Genomic DNA, 20,724 nt, shown 5'->3' on the forward strand with positions numbered 1-20,724 from the left:
CTGAAGAATAAATGATGTACAGTGTCTTGTTTCCAGGTTCTTGGGGCTCTTCTGAGATACTAGTGGTATCAAAAATTGCATTAGCGTGTATTAACGTACAGAAATATTTGACTTGGGTTTTTTTCTTCTTCTTTTTCTTCTTTCTTTTTTTTTTTTTTTTTTTTTAATAGTGTTAGATCTCTTTGAGCAACTGGCTCCTTAATGTACTTAAACATTCTGCAGCTTGGTACAGCATGTCATGAGATAACCCTGTCTCCATGGGCATTCTACCAAAGTATGGGGATACTAGAAGGAAAACTGCACAGGAAAGCGTAATTGATGAGTGGTGCGTGGCAGAAGGAAAGAGGGGTCAGAATTAGAGCACTGCTCTGAACTTCCAATATCTTTTTGCGATTGTAATTATGAACAGCAACCAACTGTGAGTAAAAGCCATGCTTCAGCCTATGTTAAAGTGATAGTATAGCGTGATTCCTAACACTTTGCAAGTGTAAGCCATGTAGGAGTGGGATATGACAAAGCATGTCAGAAGCGTGGAATATAGCACCCAGAGGTAACGTGGTTGGCTTTTTCCAAGTGCTGCTGAATGCTGGACCGTCCTAGCCTTGAAAACTGTGACCTTGAGAGACTATTTTGTTCAAATGGGAAGAAAGTAATTGTCGTTCAGCAATGAGTTTAAATTTGTCTTGACTGCACAAAACACTCTAACCAGAAATTCATGGCAGGACAGGTAGTTCCTTTCTCTTAAAGAGGAAATAATAATCAGAATTTACTTTCTGGTGAAGTTGTGATAATGTTTTCAGGCTTTTCTGAAAGAGAAAGGCAAGATAGGGAAACGAAACAGCAACCTGACATTTTGCGCTGCAGTTGTGTTCTCTGCACCGTGTCCTGAAGTCTTCACAAGCCTCCCCTTCAGTCTGCTGGTGAAAGAGGGAACAAAATGTGACAGGCAAAGGGTGGGGTGTTGGGGGGCAGGGGGAACGATGCGTTGGTCTCCTGCTGCCATCTCTCTCAGACCTCTTTGGCATTCATCAGCAGAACATATGTCAAAGGAAACTCGCATCACGAGCGCAGCACATCCGTTTCGATGTTGCTCCCTCTGTTGCAGCATTTCGTGTTGCAATAAGTTTCTGAAGTTCATTGACTTCCCAGGAGAGGAGCTGAGGACCTTACGGCTCAGCTGCCCTAGGTCAGTAGGACACCACGGCCACACAGGTCACTGTTCAGCTGCAGAGCAGCATTGAGGAGGGCAGACGTCGCTCATCATAATCCACACTTGGCATCCCAACTGCCTAAGTTAACGTGAAGGCACCACTTACCTTTAAGATCATTTAAAGCTATTGTAATCTTTCCTGCTCTTAAACTTCTCGGGGTACAAAATCACACTAATCAGGTCCATCAATGCATACTGAAAGGACTTGGGAAGAATGTCCACGCTGATGTCCCCAGCGCAGCTGTTCCGTTGCTGGGGGGGCAGGAGGGGAAGGGCCCACAGCAAGCGGCCACGCTCATGGGCTCTCCCCCGACAGCCTTTCTTGCTGCTGCCAGAGTCAGAGCACCCAGCCCGGGCAGTGCAGCACTTCTTATGTGGTCTCCACTGATCCATAAGGTAAGCTCATGATCTGCTTTCTGCACTGCCTCAATAGTAGCCCCTGATTATAAATAAATCTGTGGTGTACAGGAGAAGATACTCTCCCAGGGACCATCCATCTGGATGCAGGAGCAATAGCAATATATTTAATATAACATTCCACACATTGTATGATATTTAATGTAAATAAAATAAAGTTAGTGGTTAATGTATTAAACACACATTATATATATATATATATATATATATATATATATATATATATATATATACACACATTTATTGCAATGTATATGATGTGGCAAATATATTGAAATAGCTCTAACAGTAGATCCTGGCCATGTTGACCAGGTAGCACTCAGGTGTTGGGTCAGCATGCCCTGCCCAGCCATCTACTCCCTTTTCTGCTCCCCCTGAGTAGGATCGTTCTGCACAACAAACTTCAGTTGTGAAGCAGGATCACTTATCTTTCACTTTGACTCTTCCATCTCTGGTTAAAAGAGAGCATGATTTGTTTTAAGGCAAGTAGGTCAGATCTACTTTGGTCATACCGCACTAGCAACAGATGATTATCAGTAGTCTGAAAGTGGAAGCTAAAAGCTCAGATTAGAAAGTAGAGGTTTCAATTATTTGAGTAACGATTGCCATGGATGATAATGCTTCAGGAAGTATCTATAAAGCTCAGGTTGTGCCCTGACAGCAGCCTTCTTTCTGATAAAATCCTATGTAACAGGTATTTCCAGAAGGATGTGCAGGTCTCTGAGGGATAGATATCTTCTGATCTCCTTCATCTCATTATTTTATCATATAGTTTTATCTTTTTCAAAATTCTCTTTTTGAAAAAAAAAAAACAACAACAAAAAAAAACCAAAAACCCAAACCCCAACCCAACCAACAATACCAAACCCAAAACTTTTCTAGGTTCAAAAAGTCCAATTTCCCTCAATGTTTTAAAACAGATTTCAGTGACACTTACTCATTCAGCATCATTATTAACCAGGGAGAGGCGCAGGAACTGCTGTACCTCTCTCATTGTTAGCTTTTTCCAGCGCAGGGATGTCGTGTTTTCCTTCGTTTTTAATCATCTGGTGCTTTTACAACCACGTATGCACCGCTGCCCACCGTCACTTTTGGAAGAATCACCTGATCAGCACTGGGCAATTTTTATAACACCCCACAGCGTTCACTTGGGACAGGGCTGCTGATCCCCATGGAATCCGGGGCACATCAGTTGCACTGGGAGTTGCAAAGGCAACTGCCTCGTTGCTGTTAAATATTGCTCTGAAGAAATGCTTGTCTCGCACCCCTCAGCATAACCTCCAGAACCTCCCAGGGAGAGGAGACAGGCGTGAGCCGGGGGGGCACGGAAAGTTCTGAACTACCCTGTAGCCACGTCCTGGGTGGGAATACAGAAATTTCCCAAGCAGAAGCCTTACTGAGGTCTGGATATAGAGTAGCTTCTGTGCAGCCCTTGCTCTGTAAGGGAAGGTATAAGCAGCTCAAGCGTTACATGCTTGCACTGATACCACGGCCAGAAACTTCCCTCCATACAGCTCCCTGCGCTGCTGCTAGCGAAGTCACGAGGAGCTATTCCACAGCTAACAGACGGTTTACTTGGTTATAGCTTGTTTTCTAAAAAAGCAAACACCACCTCCGGTGGCATTGATATTGCTTGTATAATTTTGCTCATATCGTATATTTTTAAGAGCCCAAACGAACCGTGCTAGCACATCTGTCATCGGGGGAGCTCGGATAGGGCTGCTCCCTTTTTAACTTGAGTGCCTATGGCAACACGTGCCACGGGTTTGCTCCTTCATCTTCACACATGCCTCTGTGGTGGTGATCATGCACGTATATTTTTATATCATTCACTTGTCTTATTAATTCCAGGATAATCAGGTTAAATTCTGTTTCCAAAGCCAAACTCCCTGCCGTCAAGCAGACCTGCCTCCAACAGCCTTGCTTTCTCCGAAAGGTCACCTATGGAATATGCTACTGAGTTCTGGGATGTGGGAAAACTGGGGCCACGCTCGCTTCCCAGCCCACGAGCGCCGCTGCCCACCCGTCACCGCTGAGCCACGGCCCCCCTTGCGCCGCACCCGCACCTGGCTGCTGGCAATCCACCCCCATCCCACTGCTGGTCCCGCTGCTGCCGTGCGGGTGCAGGATGCCCGCGGCCAGCGAGCCCCGGGGCACCCATCCTCTCCTCTTGGCCCTTAAAACCGTGTCTTCCATGTCCTCTGGTTTATAGTGGTTTTTTCTTTTTTTCTTTTTTTTAATTTTTTTCCTTTTTTTATTTTTTCTCTTTTTTCTCTTTTTTTCTATTTTTCTCTTTTTTTTCCACTGTTTTTCTGCCTTTTTATTTGTCTGTTTTTCTCTCCCCCCTTTTATTTTGTCTGTTCTCCTCCCCTTTTTTTTTTTTTTTTGGTCTGTTTCTCTTACCCCCCTACCTTTTTTTTTTGTTTTGGTCTGTTTTTCTCTCTTTTTGTGTGTGTCTGGTTTTCTCCCTTTTTGTGTGTGTGTCTGGTTTTCTCCCTTTTTTTTGGACAGTTTTTTTTCCCCCCGCCCCCCTCTTTTTTTGGCTGCTCTCCTCCATATTTTTTTTTTGGTCTGTTTTTCTCCCCCCACCCCCCATTTTTTTGTCTGTTCTCCTCCCCTTTTTTTTTGTCTGTTTTTCTCCCTTTTTTTTTTTGGTTTCCTTTTTTTTCTTTCTCCAGCGTAGCTATAGACTTGGTAGAAGAAACCTAACTTATGGAAAAAGGGATTTAATTTTCTTAGTTGCCATTTGTGGATCCCTTGAGAGGAGCCTGTGGGTGCTAGGTAAACACACTATTTTATTCTATGATTTATTTGTTTATTTGTCGGTCAAATACAGCAACTTTTTTTTTTTACTCTCTAGCTAGTTGCTAGATGAGTGGTGCTTGCCTTTCGGGGGTATGGGAATGTGCACACTGCCCTCAGAGCCTGTGACAGAGCCTTCCTTCTCGAGGCTCAAAGCAACCTGACTTGAGGCTGCCTTTAATTAATTTTTTAATTGTTACGAGACAATTCTTGATGCATGAAAAAATGATCAGAATTGCTTTTGTCCATTTCCATGCCTTGAATGATTTGGGCTTTAGGTTTTCGAATTTTTACTAGGAAGGAACCTGGTCCTTGGTAAATGTTGTTAGTCATCAGGCTGGGGACCTTCTAGAACAATAGCATCAGAAAGATGAGGGAATCAAAGTTCAACTTTTTTCTTAGGCTTTGAGAAATTCTTAGTTTGAACTATTTTGTTCAACTTCAAGAACTACAAAACTGGGCTAGAGAAAGCCTTTTCCTATAATCCAGCCTTTTTTTCTTCTACTAATTAAGTATAGGAATTCACAATGAACATGCCCTGAAATTCCTAATTAACCTTTCCTCTCTCTCTCGAATCACACCTCACTTGCAAGAAAATTTAAGTGGATCAAAACCAGTGGAGAAAATCCTTTTAAACCCCAAAATATTTGGGACCTTTTTTTGTAAAGAATAATATATTTCAGGCAAACTTTAAAAATATCTTTCGCAGATTTCTTGCAAAGGCCATTTGGCAGGAATAGGTGTCAGTGAAGATTTGGGATTAAGTAACAATGTAAACTGTAATATCCTAGAGTAGGAGGGATTTTTTTTTTAAGAAGGAGAAAAAAATTCAGTACACCTGATAATGAGAGAGAACCTTTCGTATTCATTGGTTGTCGCTAGAAAGACAAACATGAAATAAACTTAATGAATGAGCACCAACGTGGCTGGGCGTGCTTCTCTGTGCCAGTGCATCTTTTTTTCTGTCTGCTGCCTCCTGTGGCTTATGAGAAGTCAATGGTAGAGACGCCGTCAGCCAAGCATATTCTGTACGTGCAAGTGCTTTCCGAGTTAGATTTAGTTAAACACCGTTCTGAGCTGAGACCAGAACCAGTTACAAGGTCCTGTGCAGGGTCTTCAGTGTTCAGTGTCACACACATGGGGCGTCATGATGGATACCTGAATGTGCAGCTTGCAAGGAGGTACAAGGACCTGTACCACGCAGGAGCTTCAACACCTGGGAGCATCAAACTTGCGCCCCTCAGCAAGGGTCAGGCTGACTAAAATCCCATTTTCTTTCAGATCGCTGGAGTGTGTTCCTGCACCGGCTGCAGCCAGCCAGGCTCCGCTGTGCCAGGAATTAGCTCACGCAGGTAAGGAAAATCTACCAGGGTAAGGGCTTCAACAGAAAGTGTGTATCCCATAACTTGTGCAATAAGGAAAGACCCATGGGAATACTTTCCTCTACCAAAAAAAAAAAAATATTTCTCATTCTTATGTTCTAGAAAGCATAGTCATCTTAAGCAAACAAGGGAGGTTTAATGGAGATACCTTTCCCTTTACCTAACTCAACCCATTAGTAGGAAAATAATAGCTAAAAATTGAGCCTTCTAATCTTTGAATTATAAATGAAGTTCGTCCATGTATTAATGAACTACGCTGAAGGACGCAGAGGGGTGATTGTGTGAGGGACTGAGCACAGGCAGGCTTGAAGCGAACAGAAATCATCATTCGCTTTTAGCAGAAAAGAAGAAGCCTCTGGTTAGGGTACGAAGGAGGTTGTCAGGTCTAATACACCCCCTTCAGAAGCGTGTTAGTTTATCCGTTTGAAAATCAAGTGTAAAGCACTTCAGTAGCCTCCGTGAGCTCAGATCACACCCTCACTAGGAAACAGCTGCATTTGACATGACAATTCATGTCTTTTAAACTAAACACTTGAGTTTCCCTTCCCAGGCAGATGCTCTGAATGCTTGCTTAACCTTTCTGATTAGTATTAATAATGGGTTTTATGCGTAAAAACAAGGAGTGTCAAAAGACGCTATAGATGTGCAGAGCTAGTCACACATGTCAACTGGGCTTCATATAGCCAAATCGTTTGTGTAATTTTAGCAGTGCCTTATAACAAGTGTTACTCTGATCAGTTTATCAGTTGACATATCTGAAATGTATCAACAGCAGCTGAGTACATGCACTGCAGCAGCTGTTCTCCTTTCTGTCTGCCTGCCTGCCTTCCAATGCCAACACAGTCTCCTGTATGATATTAGCAGGGAAGAACCTGAAACAAAATAATCTCATTAAGCAAAACGAAGTAAAAATATCAGGGGTATACTGGGCACAGTGTAGTCATCACATCAGTCTAAATCGGGAGCACCTCTCTGTTTAAAAACTGTTGAGATTCAGAGTTGAAAGGGTGATAAAAACTAGGCGAGGTTAAGCTAAATAATTGAAGGTACACTTATGTGCTAAGGATAATTTGACTGCAAACAGTACCTAGCTCAGAGCTAGTGGGATTCCCAGATTTCAAGCAAAGGCTTGAATGCTACCAAATCCCTTGAAGGCAGAATCTTTGGCTACAAAGCAAGATGGATTTGGTCCCCAAGTGACAGAGTTCTGGTCTAGACAGTTACTGAGTATTTGCCAGTTCTTATCACTGTCATCCTCTTCAATCAAACAGAAGTATCTGATATGGTAATAAAATAAGACACATTATCTCCAAGGTACACTGAGCAGTGCTTTGGTTTCCATTCTGCCCCCCGCAATGTTTCATAACTACAGACAGGTTGAATTATAAGACCGTATCTTACCGCAAAGTTGACAGTTGCTCCGAGCCAGCGTTACTAGAAGGAGGTACGGCAATAGCCCTTTTATCAACATGCCGGCAGGAGCCTTCGTTCTGTGGGCATGGTAGAGAGAAGAGGTTTGAGAAGTGCAGTTCGGATGGCCTCTTGCAGCCTGTCAGGTTTACCTGGGGTGTACGTCTGATCTGATTCCGGTTTTTTTGAGTTCTTCAGAGAGACAGTGCTGAAAGGGGCAGGGAAGCATCTGCAAAAATCCGATGGGTTACACAGCTCTCTCTTTCAGTGTGGTTGAAACGTGAACCGTCATTTCACATCATCTCAGAACCCCTCTGCAATTCAAGGCAGAACACCTTTCACCTTTCTCTGGCTCCCCTTACAGTGTAGCAAACAGAACTGCAGATTTTATTTATTTATGTATTTATTTTTAAGTTGCTTCTGCATTTAAAGTTTTGATTTTCCAAGCAGCGATATAGCAGAGACGGGATGCACGACAGTATTTTAAAGTTGTTTGGTCCTTGTGTATTACTTTAAACATTAACAAATTAAGAAGCTGAACAAATTCACTATTCTCAAGCTGGTAGATGTCAGAAACAATGTGTCTGAATGGTCTTAATTTGCCTTAGAATAATTTAAAATAATCTGCACTATAAAAGATGATTTCTTCTACTACTTAGTCCTTATAACATAAGGCCAAGTAATTTGGGTCTGGATTTTGTGGGGTTTTTTTCAGCATGTCCTCAGCATAATTTTCCCCCCTAAATATTTCTAAAACGCTGAACCATTTAGCAGAACCTTTCCCAAAAATTCTACCAATAGAGTTTCTTCATAAAGTCAGAACTAAGGTTGAACAGAACCTTTGTACATGACAGTTATCTCTTCTTCTTATAATTCAAATCCAGCAACCACAAATAAGAGTCCAGAAAAGAAATGAATGCAGTTTTGTAATGCTAAGTTAAAATGGGGGAGGTTTGGACTTGACATTAGGAAACATTTCTTTGCCAACAGGGTAGCCAAGCCCTGGAACAGGTTTCCTCGCGGTCGATGCCCCAAGCCGGCCAGTGTTTAAGAGCCACGTGGACAATGCCCCTGATAACTTGTGGTCGGGGCAGTTGGACTACGTGGCTGTTGTAGATGCCTTCCAGCTGAACTATTTATTCTAAATATTTCAAGCTTTCTATACAAAATATATGCATATTAAGCTCTAACCAAAATCTAAATTATCAGGATTTTTCCAAAGTACCGTTTTGAAGAAAATAATTGAACAGCTTTCCAAAATTTCATGGTTGGAAGCATCTGGCTAAGTGTGTGATGGTCAGGGGAATCATACTGATATCTGGGAGAAACTGAAAGCCTTACAAAAATTACAATCCAGCCTAAAAGGGAAATATTTCTGAAAGGCAACTCCTTGAGTATAACTGCACACACAGCACCTTCCACTTGGGACAAAGTACTAGTACCGCAGGTTGTATTTCTGTAGAATGAAGACATCTAGTGGCTGAATGCAAAGCTAGCTTAGATAATAAAATTGATCTTTCAGGGATGCGTTTCCCGGCAGTGTACTTTCTGCTTGTCTTGTTGTTGTGTCACCCAAAGCTCATGCCAGGAATTCAAGAGCAGTTGGTTATTATTAATAATCTCTGTATTCTTATTACAAGAACTGGTTTGTGCTGAGTCCGTTGCTACTCACTGAAGCTTTTTAGTAAGACAAGGTTTTGTCTGTTCTCTATGGTGGTTCGAGATCGGCTTCCTAGGCGGGTAATTCCTCGTTGGAAGCTTTGTGGAAGTGTTTGGAACTCTAAGACAGGTACTGTCATACATTGACCTTTTGAGAGAGGCAAGGTGGGTCACAGCAGCAGGACGGAGCGTGTATTCGCTGTCCATATACTGTATGAGGCTTGCGAGGATTCTTCACTTTGTATTTTTAGTAGGAAATATCTTGGACACCCATCTGTATTTTGGAGCCCCTTTCTTAAATAGACTTTGGCAAATGTGACTTCTACTATCGCTGCTAACACTTCATTCCTTCATCTCCTTTCTGCTTAGGAGTAGGGTTGTTGTGGGGGTGCTTTTGGGTGGGTTTCTTTTTGAGAACATGCCTGAAGATGGCAAAGAATCTGAGTTTTTCATATTTTCTTGTTAAGACTGTATTACCTCCTTGAGACATTCCTGGGAGCTTTCCTCTTTTTGTGATATTACTAAGTTATGATATCTCTTAGATCTCCAAGTGGCAACTTGCAACCTGATTTTTTGAGATAATTGGTCCCTGAATTTGAGACAATATTCTAGTTTTCCTTTGAAAGCATATTTCAAAGGATAGTAGATACTAATTAAATCACTATTTAAAAGGAAGGAACGAGAGTCCCAATCTAAAACTGTGTAACTAGGAGAGGGAGGAACGTATGCTTTTCATTCAAGACTAGGTATCATTTGAAGATGGCAGGAAAAGATGTCACTAGATGGCTCTGATTGCCACCACCTGCAGAAACTCAGCAACTTCTTTGCTAGAGGTAAATCAGACCTCAGCTGAACCCTAATAGACACCCAGCACTTAAAGAACTAAAAGAATTAAATGCAATTCAAACACGACAATTGTCACAGTTCTGTGGGTGTGGGATACTATTTTTGGGAAGAGGCTCTAAAAATATGGAGTAAAATTTGGACCTGAAGATTGCAGTTAATAGAAGCTTTCTTCACCTGATGCAGTCAGCTTTGTCACATCTGCTGCTTCTTTACTGAGTGCAAGCAGGGGAAAAAAAACCCAAAATAACGAATCTATGCAATGTTCCTTCTGTTCCACCTCAGTTTTCCTTCTGACAAGACGAAGGTTGTGTTTTGGGCTTGCATTTTCCCTGTTTGGAGGTGGTTAGGCAGTGGGCTCTGACCACAGGGAGACACGGGGTTTAGCTAGCAGGCTCCAGTAAGACTGCTGAAAATTGCCTTCGTAACACTACAAGATTTAATATCTGAAAGGAACAACAGCGGTTTAGTCTCCCAACGTGCTCCTTGCCTGTTGCTCCCACCAGCAGCTTGTGGGAGCATGGGGGGGGGTGACCCCCGCAGCCCGTTCTCACGCCTGACTACAGTGACTCCCTGCTAAAGCAGAGATCAGCTACTTCGTTTCTATGCAAGCCCTTTCCTTTTTCAGGATATGAGATTCTCTGCATCTCCCTGCTTTTTTTTTCCTGGGCGATTTCAGTGTAGCGAGATGAGCTAAGCTTTGTTAAATCAAAGAACACATCTTGAAGCAGGTGCTGAAGCACAGACTGAGCACCGACCTGGATGCTCGTGCAAGAAGTGTCGGTTCACTCAGTGCAGAGTTGGTAAGGAATCTGTTCAGCCAGGGGTTTGCTGTATATAAAACATTAAGTGTAAGCATGGGTATTTTAGTTAATTTGATTCCCCTTATGGTAACGACAGGCTTTAGAAATAAGGGGAGGGAGGAAGCAATTTAAAGCTAATTACAAAAGAATTAAGGTAAGGAGGTCTCATTTCCTGCAGTGAAATCTAATACTGAATTTGGGAGCTATTCTGTGCACTGAAGGACAGATTAAAAAAAAAAAAAAAAAAAAAAAACCAAACCAAAACCCAAAACTCCACACACTTCAGGCAAACCAATATACAAAAAACCCCTAAGAACCTCTAAAGCTCCTAATTATGTTTCTCCCAGCTTTGACCTGAACTGCTGAATTATACCCTCTCTCCACTACATTGCTGTAAGCTACTCTGTAGGTTAGGAGAAAATGCAAGATTTCCTTATTTTCCTCAGGGACACAGTAGTTCTTATTGAACAGAAGGATCAGACAGGAGGAAAAGATAGAAGTACCCACTGAAAGGCAGTAGAAATGTCCTAATGAATGTGCAGATTACTTTAGGGTGCTCATGGGGTATGTATAGCATGAGCGTACCGGTCATTGCACTGCGTTTAAGTAATCCCCTGCCTTTCCCTCCCCTTCCTGTGCACTACTAGGCAGAAGACGACACACAGAGAGTGCTAAGTGCTTAGATACATCTAAAACACGAATAAATCTACACTGCTTGTGGTTGGTTGCCTCAGCTGAACGCGGGCTTTGTGTACCAACTGAAACCAGTAGCGTTCCTCGCATCCTCCTCCAGGTCTGGCGGAAATCTTACAGCAAAATAGATGGGGTTTAGTCAGACTGGATCTTCAAATGTTTCTGGCTTCTGAAACCGAAAGTGAGCGTGGAGTTAGGGCACTTAGAAGCTAAACTTGGACCAAAACAGCTATTCAACAATTGGTTATCATTTCTGATTTAGACTTCTTTTTTTATTTTATAGGATGGAACTGTATTAAGCATACTAAATAGGTAACACTTAGCTTCAGGGGTGACGCTGGTCTTGGGGCCTGAGGGCCTTGACGCTCTGTCAAGCCTGAGGGCCAGCTGCGGTAGCTCTCCGCAGCCTGTCTCAGAGCCTGCACCTTGCTACCTGCTTTTCAATATGAAAAGAGGTGGCCTCTGCCACCAGAAGACCCACAAATACAAAACTCCTTGTAAAGAAAGTGGTGTGAGGGTGGGATTTCCCTCCCCTGCCCTAAGCAGAACTGCCACAGATTGTCTATCCTCCAGCCTCTGCTGTCCAGCCTATGTAAATGCAAATGTCAGACTTCATTATCAGTATAGATGTGGCCTAAAAGCAGTTATGTACACTTCATCCTACTGCGTCTTGAGTAGGGGTTAAATGGTGTGATTCCGTCAGGAAAGTAAAATGTCATCATTAAGAACTTAGCATGGCCTAAATGCTACACTTTAAATATGTACTTCACCCGATCCTGCATCACCTTCCACACAAATCCTTACTGGTGTGCTGATTTTACCAGTACACATAAGCTGTTTCAGAGAAGAATAGCCCACACAAGAAAACTTTACAAAAGGGTATGTCTATTTCTATTCTGGTTTTCCATTCGACAAAGCAACTTGATCTTAATGTGCTGTGATCTAAAAGTAATAATGATTAATAAATTTGAGTCAAGCGGTTGCACAAGTTTATCTGTGATCCATCGTGAGATGTCACGTCAGATAAGAATTCAGGAAAAGAAATGTGTCAACAATCAACCTACACTTGATAATTTTGACGGGCTGATAGTATTTGCTCAATTTTCATGAAGTCCCTAAGGGAGACAGAGAGGAAACTGTGATCTTTCTGCAGATAGTTTGGAAAGACCCGATTCTTCCACATTGCAGAAGCCCTTCCTGAAAGCGTTAGGGAGCTGGCACGATCCTATACCTACACATCCCTTACCGCAATATCAAAATGCGTAACAATTATTTCACTTGGTGTTCACTTGCAACAGAAGGCATAACCAGGGAATTTCTGTCACCGTGAAGAAAGTCACGCACCTGACAGGAAGCAGGAGTTCTGTATAACCAGTCCAGAAACAGACTTCAGTGTGATTGTACAGACACACCAACAAACTGCTTCAACATATAGCTTGATACTACCTTAAACTACAACAGCAGCATGTAGATACTTTAATTTTTCCTGTCACTATCCATTTCTGCTATCTTACATTACCATTATATGTTAATGTTCTTTATCCGCTTTCTTGGCAAAATAAGAGATCATCCATAAAGTCTATGAAAAAGGAATTCATTTATTTTTTTTTAAAAAAGAACCATTTTTCCATTACCAAGTGAAAACTTTACAAAGTAAAGTATTTCTCTCCCAATAATATTTTCATATAAAAACTTAAATCAGCTAGTCTGTTCTTACTGTTCTAACAGGAAGTTTTGTGGCACTGCAGGACCCAGGTATTTTCAGTCTCACTCCAGTATCTAATCATAAGTTCTCCACTTCTTTAAAAAGAACCATTTCTGTGGTCACTTACCATCAGCAAAACATCCCTACCACCAGTCCAAAAATAAAGCATCTTCACTAGCCCAAAAGAGACTAAACTCTAATAGCATTATTACAGTGAGAAGCTTTGTTAAAAAAAAATTTATTTTGAAAGTTAGACACAACCTTAAAATTGTACAAAGACAACAAGCACTCAAATTACACAAAGAGTTAGCAGTGAGTACAATGTGAACACAACAACAGTGAGTCTTGCCTCTGTTTATATGTAAATATAAATAGAGATTATCCTTGCCAAACTTCCAGCTTTTTTTTTTTTATTTTTTTCCTGAAAACCAGCTCATTATGCTGCAAAACCTAGCAGGAAGCATTTCACTGTTCAGTTCAACAGAATTGCTAAAAGGGGCTCTGGCTAAAAATAGTCCTTCTATCATGAGAATATCCCATACTTTGCAGAACCAAGCTTCTCTCTCAATTGAAAAACAGCTTTTCCTTTCCTTTTGTCAAATGTTTCATCTCCTCTAGGGACCTGTCAAATTACAGGCTTCAAAGTGCTTTAAAATACTAGAACTTGTTCATGTTTTTTTTCAAGAACATGCAAGCTGAAACTAACGTGCATACAAGTAAGTAGTAACAAAACAGAGAATGTTCCTGTTTGTATTTTACTCTTTGTAAGTGTTGTTCCAACAAAAGCATTTCGGAGTAATTTTAGCTGTGAGTTGGCTAAACTAATATAAGTACATGATCAGAGAAGAAAATATTTATTTATTTTTTTTTTTTTTTATATTACATTTAGAGCTTCAAATATATTAAGAAAACCACCTGGCAGAAAGCATCCCTTATAGCTTGTCCCTAGATACGTATGTAAAATGAAAAGCAGAAGACATTGCTACCATCCTCCCTTGTGAGAGTACTTTTTACAGGAAATACACCGAAAAAATAATGCAGTGTTCTTGCAGGACAAAGGAAAACACCATGGAGACTGTTAAACAACTTAATCACAGCCTCTGTTCTAGGAATTAGTTATTACTTAGGCTTTTATATACCAGAAAACTTCTGTTGTAAATCTTCCCTAAGGTCAACAGCAACTGAACAAAGGTTATGCTTCATCCAACTATAGCCACGCTGGCAAAATCATGCTTTGAATTTGCGTGTTTGCAGGACTCTGTTCCAAGACTGAGTGGAACCATTTTTACTGTGTAATAATAATAATAATGTGTTACTGTCCTGTTGACGATTTGGGTTACGTCCATGAATACAAACTCACTTACTCATTATTCTTTCTAGATGTCCTGCAAGTGCTTTACTTTTCATTGGTTTACTCCATGATGAATATTTGTTGCAATGGGTAAGTATCTTGATTTTCAAAAAGCTTGAAAAGCATCATGGTGCTTTCTTTTTTTTTTTAAACAAAATTGTCCTATTATTAAGACACCAGTGTCCTACAAGCTGCTGTGCATTGGAATTAAGTCAGTTCCATTCAAAATCCTGATGACCAATTTTTGCTTCCAAATCGTTACGAGTTGGCAGTGTATGGCTACACTGATAAGGTTCCTCACCAGGCTTACACCCTCTGCAGTAATTGTGCATAAAAACTAAATTGGTACTAGAATAATTACTGAATATACTTACAGAATTGTATTAATTCTGTAAATTGAGGCTCTGTACACTGACTGCTTTATACATACAGTAAGCTTTTTAGAAATTAAGCGTCCTAATACTGCTTTGCCTTATTGAAAACAACTGATTTTCTTTTTTATAAAAGCTGCTGATGTTGCTAACTTGCATTTTTATGTAAAACCATATAAGTGAAAGTAATGTGATTTTTTTTTTCAGTTGTGCAAGAGCTATTTAATGTTACCATTAAGCTTTTCCAAATGTCTGTCAGTTTGTCAGTCAAAGGAAAACCACACAGCACTGAATCCTATATAAAATGGTTATGGGGTGCAGCCTGCAAAATCCCACATCAACAACCGAGCTAACTAGCCCAAATTCACACCTTCCAGTCATACCATCTTCTCTAGGTGATTTTGTTTAATGGAAGCCTGTTTTCTCAATACTTCATTATTTCCTATTTGCTTCAACACTAAGATAGCATTTCCAAGGTAAAAAAATAATAATAAAAAATTGAAGCAAGGATGCTGTTTCACTGTAAAGAAACAGCAGCTGTAAAAGAACATTTTCAGTTATTGTCAGGACAGAAAAAGGCTGTTGGCAGTGTACCTTTCACTTGGCTTAAGAATGTTTGTAAAACTGTTCTAGCCCAAGGCAGTTCATCATCTTCTGAGGTAAACCAAGCATCTGCAATAGCAAGCAATATTTTGGAAGGCATGTTTTGATATCTAGAATTAGAGAAAAAAAAATACTACCGTTATTTGTGTCTGAAGTTCTAAACCAGCAACCAGTATCATTGGCAGGATTGCTATGACTGCATGGAGTCCCGCTAGCTTCAACAGGGCCCAAAGGTGCAGCAGTGTCCCGAGTACCCACGTACTGGTAAACATGGGTACACAACCTTCTGCTTTTTAGTTCTGTGCATTTACTCAAGCAGGTCTCGCGGCAGAAGGCTACAAGACATGGTTATAAATGTAACACAAGTGCATTTCCATAGAAGCTAATTGCACAAAAACCAGTCGTTATTAAGTATGCAAGTCTCTCTCAATCCAGCAAAAGAGACTGCTCTAGAAATAGCTAGGGAAATAGCTACAGAAACAAAACAAGAAGGTTATTTTGTCTGGTTTTAGCAATTACTTAGTATTGCTGTAAGTATTTGGAATAAAAGAAATATTGAGAAACAGATACTGTGAAAATCTACTGGGGAAAGGAAGCTGAACAGAATTGGCTCCGCCTGACGGAGTTAAAGCATGCTTACACCACTGTGTCCACTGAGTGGAGGATTTCTGTGTCGCTAGAAGATGCTTGGCACCTTCCTGAACCCAAAGCACCTCAAGGAAAACTAGAGCAGATCTAGAGCAGGCAGAAGTTGGTCATATTCCAGCACTTCGCACAATGCTCCCTCATGCCATTCAAAAACTTCGTAGAGCACTTAACATCGAGGGTACTATTTGGCATAATAATTTGGAATAGCTCAGTAATAGTTTTCTAGATTTTGGAGAGGGTAACACATCACTGAAATTCTTCAGTGTCTCCATTTTACTTTTTGCCAGTCCAATAGATGTGGCCCTGGCACAGAGTAAGAAATTCAGTCCAGGTCTGTAACTCCAGTATAGCTTCAAAGTATACATCATTTCCTATTTGCGCTTACAGGTGCTGAACAGCCTTTGCAGCAACTATTTTGAAAACTATTTCAGTCACCTGACCTCCCCTGACTCAGAGGCTGAGGACAAAGCCAGAGATGTAGAGGACCTTCAGGGAAAGGTGGAGGAGACTCTTCTCCTGCGCACTGTGAAAAAGCTTTCCCAGCTCCACAATTTAGTGCCTCCCCCACCCCCAATTTAGATTTAGCATTCTTTGCCCTGCTAGTAAGAAAAAAAGCATTAATCCTCTCTACTAAGATCTTGGTCCAATATAAGTTTCACTTGCCAACAGCTGCACAGCAAACCACGCTTGCTTACTGGTTTGTCTACTCAGCTTTCAAAAGATTGTCTCCGAAACTGAAGGGGACATGTCAAACTGAGACAACGAAAACAGCGATTTTAAAAAAGCAGGCATGGTAAATCTGCAGAACTCCTAGTGTTGTGAGAATAGCGGAGTTCAGAGGTCAATAGAAGAGACCAGCTATTTAAGCTACATAATGAATACATCCACAGTTGCACCAAATAGGACAAGAGTACTGTAGAAGAAAAAACGATTCCCGTTTTAGAATGTAAACCGAACTTGAATAGGAATTTGCAACAATCCTCCCCCAACAAAGCGCTTATGTTTTAACGAACCATTCTACAGCTTCTTGTATTTCAAATGTGCAGCACTTCTTCTTGGTGACTCACAGACAGGATACTGGACAAAGCAATCAGCTGACATGATTAACAATCCCTATTGCATCATCTTCCTCGTGTATGCAGACATCCAGTCTAGGTAAGGGAGGTCCTCCATCCAAGTGCCTTTTCCTCAGCGTCAGTCACAGCTGGACTGAACACGGATAAGCTGTATGCCAGGTATGTTCCCTACATTCATCATGAGTTCTACATCAATGTAGCTTTGAAGTCTACAGCAGGGTTAGCAACAGTCTGTGGCATACCGCTAAGTTCACAAACAGATTGTCATTTCTACAATAATACAAAATAGCTTGTAAAACCAGTATGTAACACTGTATATATGCATGAATATAAAAATAAACCACACCATCAATATGTAAAACTTCACAACAATGATTAAAACAGTTTTATTCTCAACGATCTTCAGTATTGATGAGTTGGTTCTCATTGTCATACCCGTCAGGCAGGTATGCTTTCCTTAGTTGGTCTGACTTGGGTATGGAACTGCCGTTCTTGACGTAGCGGGAGAGGAAGGCTCGCACAGATGGATGATCAGCCTTCTCAAGTGGAATATTAGCTTCCAGGCACATTTTCACAAAGTCCTGGATGACGCTGGTTTTCTCTGTCTGAGCAGTACTGTTGCACTGAAGGGAGGCAGTCAGAGTCCTTTGCTTCTTCCTGATGTTCTGTTCTTCAAACTCTGCCTTTCGCTTTGTGTGTGTTTTAGACTTGAGGTGGTCATTGATCGCAGACTTGCGGACGTGATTCAGAACCACATTGCAGGAAGTACAGAAGAGTTTTCCTCCGTCTTCGTGCAGCTCGCTGCCAAACTCAGTTACGCGATCCTGGGGAGTTACGTACAAAGCAGTCTTCGAGCGGTTACGTGACGGAGCGGACTTCACTCCAAATCGTTCCATTGCTGCCTTCAATCAACTTTACCACCTGAAAGCTTAAAAAAAAAAATATTAAAAAATTGCTGTTTAAGTATGCTAATGTTTTCAACCAAACAGCTGGTTTGCAGTCTAGTCAATATCCAATACAGCGCTTGTTGACATCAAAAAGATAATTATATATAAAATACAAATATGAAACCATTATTGAAAGGCTCTTCATCTTGAAGTCCAAAGAACTTAGGAGACTGAAGTTCCTCACGGGTCAGAGTAAACCACTTTTTAGTTTCTACAGCTACAAAGCTCAGCAGAACCCTAAAAACTGAATCTGTTCATCACTGAAAGTCAAATAGAAAGGCTTTTGGCTTTTTGTTGGAGACAGTTTTTATCCTTTACTCTTTAGCATTAAGGGTATTTTCTTCTTGGTATTTTCAACATACTTGACAGTTTCTTAGTTACGTTGAGTCAGTATTTTTCTGTTTACTTCCTGAAAATGTGTATTAATTCTGTTAGCAAAAGCCTAGCTGTCCAAGTATCAGGCAAGGCAGCCATTACTGTCACTTACAAAAGCTGGGGGGGAATGACAGACAGATGACCTAAAACCAACAAACCAAAAAACATGACCCAAACCTGAGCTTTGTCAGTACTCATTTGGAAACACCCCTCCCTTTTGCACCATCTCAAACCACCAATATTAGATTGGGTCTCAACTCAAGAGTCAAAAGCAAATCATTTTGTCATTGCAACTAGAGACTGCTGAAACAGCCTAATGTAAACAGAAAATTGCATATGTTTCAATGCAAAGTAAGAACCTGTGTTTTCAAAGAGACAGCTTCTCTGGGCAAGAGAGCCAGACACTTTGTAACATCACTCTGAATGACACTATGTGACCAAAGTTTGCAATAACCTAGTCAAGCCATCTTAAAATCAAACAGGACCTATGTCTTTTTCTGTTGTTAAGAAATGGAATAGCTGGTATAAATCTCAGCCAAGATATTTTAAGTCCTTTTGAAGGTAAAGCTGAAGTCAAGAAACAGGTCTGTTCAGGTTTGAGGTTTTCTGGGCAAAATGAATGGTCATTACATTAACTACCCACTCCCTTAACAAAAAAAGGGGCAACAGGTGTTTCTTAAAAATCTATTTTGGCAAATACCTGGAGGAAATATAATAGGTTCCCTGGGCATTTACTCATGGACAACTTTCAAGAATTTTGCACTGCCTGTGCTTACAAGGCAGACTGAGAGATCGGAATGCCTGTAGGTGTGAGCTGCCTCTAAAAGACCAGAACTTCCCAATTAACAGTAAGTTGAGCTTGTCCAGCTCTAAGGACCGAAGGGAGTTTCTGCTGTCCAGAATGCCTTTTGCTTTGTCTGGAAATAAAGGAACAGTAACTCAGTCTTCAAAATTGTCTTAAAGTCTTCAAAGTTTCCTTAAAGTTATGCTAAGATATGTCAACCTTCTGAGAAAAAGGAGATGAATATCTTGCCATTAGCTCCTTTCCTAGTTTGTTTTTTACACTATCCAATACTTTCCAGAACTGTAAGCCTTGACTGATACCACATAAAACTACAGACTAAGAAAACATCTTTTTTCGGCACCAATTCCATTCTTTTTGTTGTTTTATGCAATTGATCCCCGCGAGCTTTCCTGAAATCAAGCGGAAACCAAGTCTAAACCTAACATAAACCTGTTGCTTAGGCTTCTGAGACGTCAAAACACGTTTGCACTCGTGCTGTAACAAAACCCGTAGGAACTCCTTGAGCAGTACAGCCACCGAAACACAGGATCTCTGCTGGGTTTTGTTTGGGTTTGTGGGTTTTTTTGTCTCAAGTTTCGACGTGGATTTCGATGCCTACCGGTGCCTGGACTGCTTGTGGGCTCGGGAGTGCCGGGGAAGGCGGGGTGCAGCCCGGGGGGCCCGGACAGCTGCCCGCGGCACCCCCGCTCGGCGCTGCAGCCGGGCCAGCGGCGGGAGCCGGGCAGGGCGGAGCGCCCGCCGTGCCTGCAGCGTGCCGCCGGCCGCGGGGCCGCCACGGGTGTACGGGACGGCCGGCGGGCCCCACAGCGCCTCAGGGTAGGCGAAAAACAAGCGCTGGGCAGCACCCTGCCAGCGGGGCACCCGCAAGCTAGGCAGCGGCTCCCCGCGGGCTCAGGCACCGGATTGCCGGCGCCATTTAACCCCTGCGGGCCCCTGAGGGGCGGCCCCGCCTCTCCCCCTCACTCGCCCCGCGGGGGGCTGAGGGCCCGGCCCCCGGCGCCGCACCCCGGGCCTCGCTCCCCGCCGCGGCGGCAGGCAGGTGCGGGCCCTCCCGCCGCACGGCCCGCCCTGACACGGCTAGGCACGGGGGTAGGCTTCCGCGGCAAGAGCCGGGAGGCGCCGCCGCCAGCTCCCGCAGCCCCCTCCCGCCCCCGGGACCCCGCAGGCGGCAGAGAAGGGGCCCCGCCGAGGCAGCGCCGCCCGCCCCGCCCGCCCCACGCCGGGCGCCGTTACCCGCTCCGGCCGCGCGGCCTCCCCCGCACCCCGCCGCCGCTCCTCCGCTGGGCCCCGCGCCGCGCCGCAGCCAGACGGACCTACCCACCCTGGCGGCCGCGGTAGGCGGGACCTAGCAACCCGCCTAGCAACCGCCGCGCCCGCCCGCCGCCCGCCTCTTGCCCGCCGCCACATAGCGGCCGAGCGGGAGCAAGCCCTCCCTGATTGGTTTTCCCCAGCCTAAGAGCACGGAGATGGGCGGCTATTTTGCCCAATTAGAAATGGGGGGCGGGTGTAAGTGCCGTGATAGAGGCGCCCTCCGGCCAGTCAGAGCACGGGAGGGAGACGGCGGCGTCTAGCGGACGGGGGCTTCGGCCAGTCGTCGACGGGAGGCGGTGGAAGGCGGTGTAAC

At 42.8% G+C, this 20,724-nt stretch overlaps 1 protein-coding gene and 1 long non-coding RNA gene across 7 annotated transcripts; both read right to left on the bottom strand.

Moving 5' to 3' along the window:
• Positions 1-1,850: 1,850 nt before the first annotated feature.
• LOC129784290 (uncharacterized) lies at positions 1,851-10,202 on the bottom strand. The gene is made up of 2 exons (XR_008746814.1): positions 7,213-10,202; positions 1,851-3,568 (listed from the first exon to the last, which is right to left on the bottom strand). It is a non-coding gene; the product is annotated as an uncharacterized LOC129784290 (long non-coding RNA).
• Positions 10,203-13,153: 2,951 nt separating this feature from the next.
• On the bottom strand, positions 13,154-20,494 carry CGGBP1 (CGG triplet repeat binding protein 1). Of its 6 annotated transcripts, none has more exons than XM_055801677.1 (2): positions 20,422-20,494; positions 13,154-17,901 (listed from the first exon to the last, which is right to left on the bottom strand). In XM_055801677.1, exon 2 carries the CDS (start codon positions 17,867-17,869, stop codon positions 17,366-17,368), a length of 504 nt encoding a protein of 167 aa, XP_055657652.1. In that variant the 5' UTR covers positions 17,870-17,901; positions 20,422-20,494; the 3' UTR covers positions 13,154-17,365. The 6 variants fall into 6 exon arrangements, with proteins under 6 accessions (XP_055657652.1, XP_055657651.1, XP_055657649.1 ...); XM_055801676.1 differs by having other exon boundaries at positions 20,418-20,483; XM_055801674.1 differs by having other exon boundaries at positions 20,334-20,455.
• Positions 20,495-20,724: the final 230 nt, after the last annotated feature.

The sequence above is a fragment of the Falco peregrinus genome, chromosome 4, assembly GCF_023634155.1.
Source record: "Falco peregrinus isolate bFalPer1 chromosome 4, bFalPer1.pri, whole genome shotgun sequence".
Taxonomy (NCBI): domain Eukaryota; kingdom Metazoa; phylum Chordata; class Aves; order Falconiformes; family Falconidae; genus Falco; species Falco peregrinus.

What these genes read in the sequence shown, in the direction of transcription:
- CGGBP1 (XM_055801677.1), bottom strand. Translation starts at nt 17,869, where the DNA reads ATGGAACGATTTGGAGTGAAGTCCGCTCCGTCACGTAACCGCTCGAAG.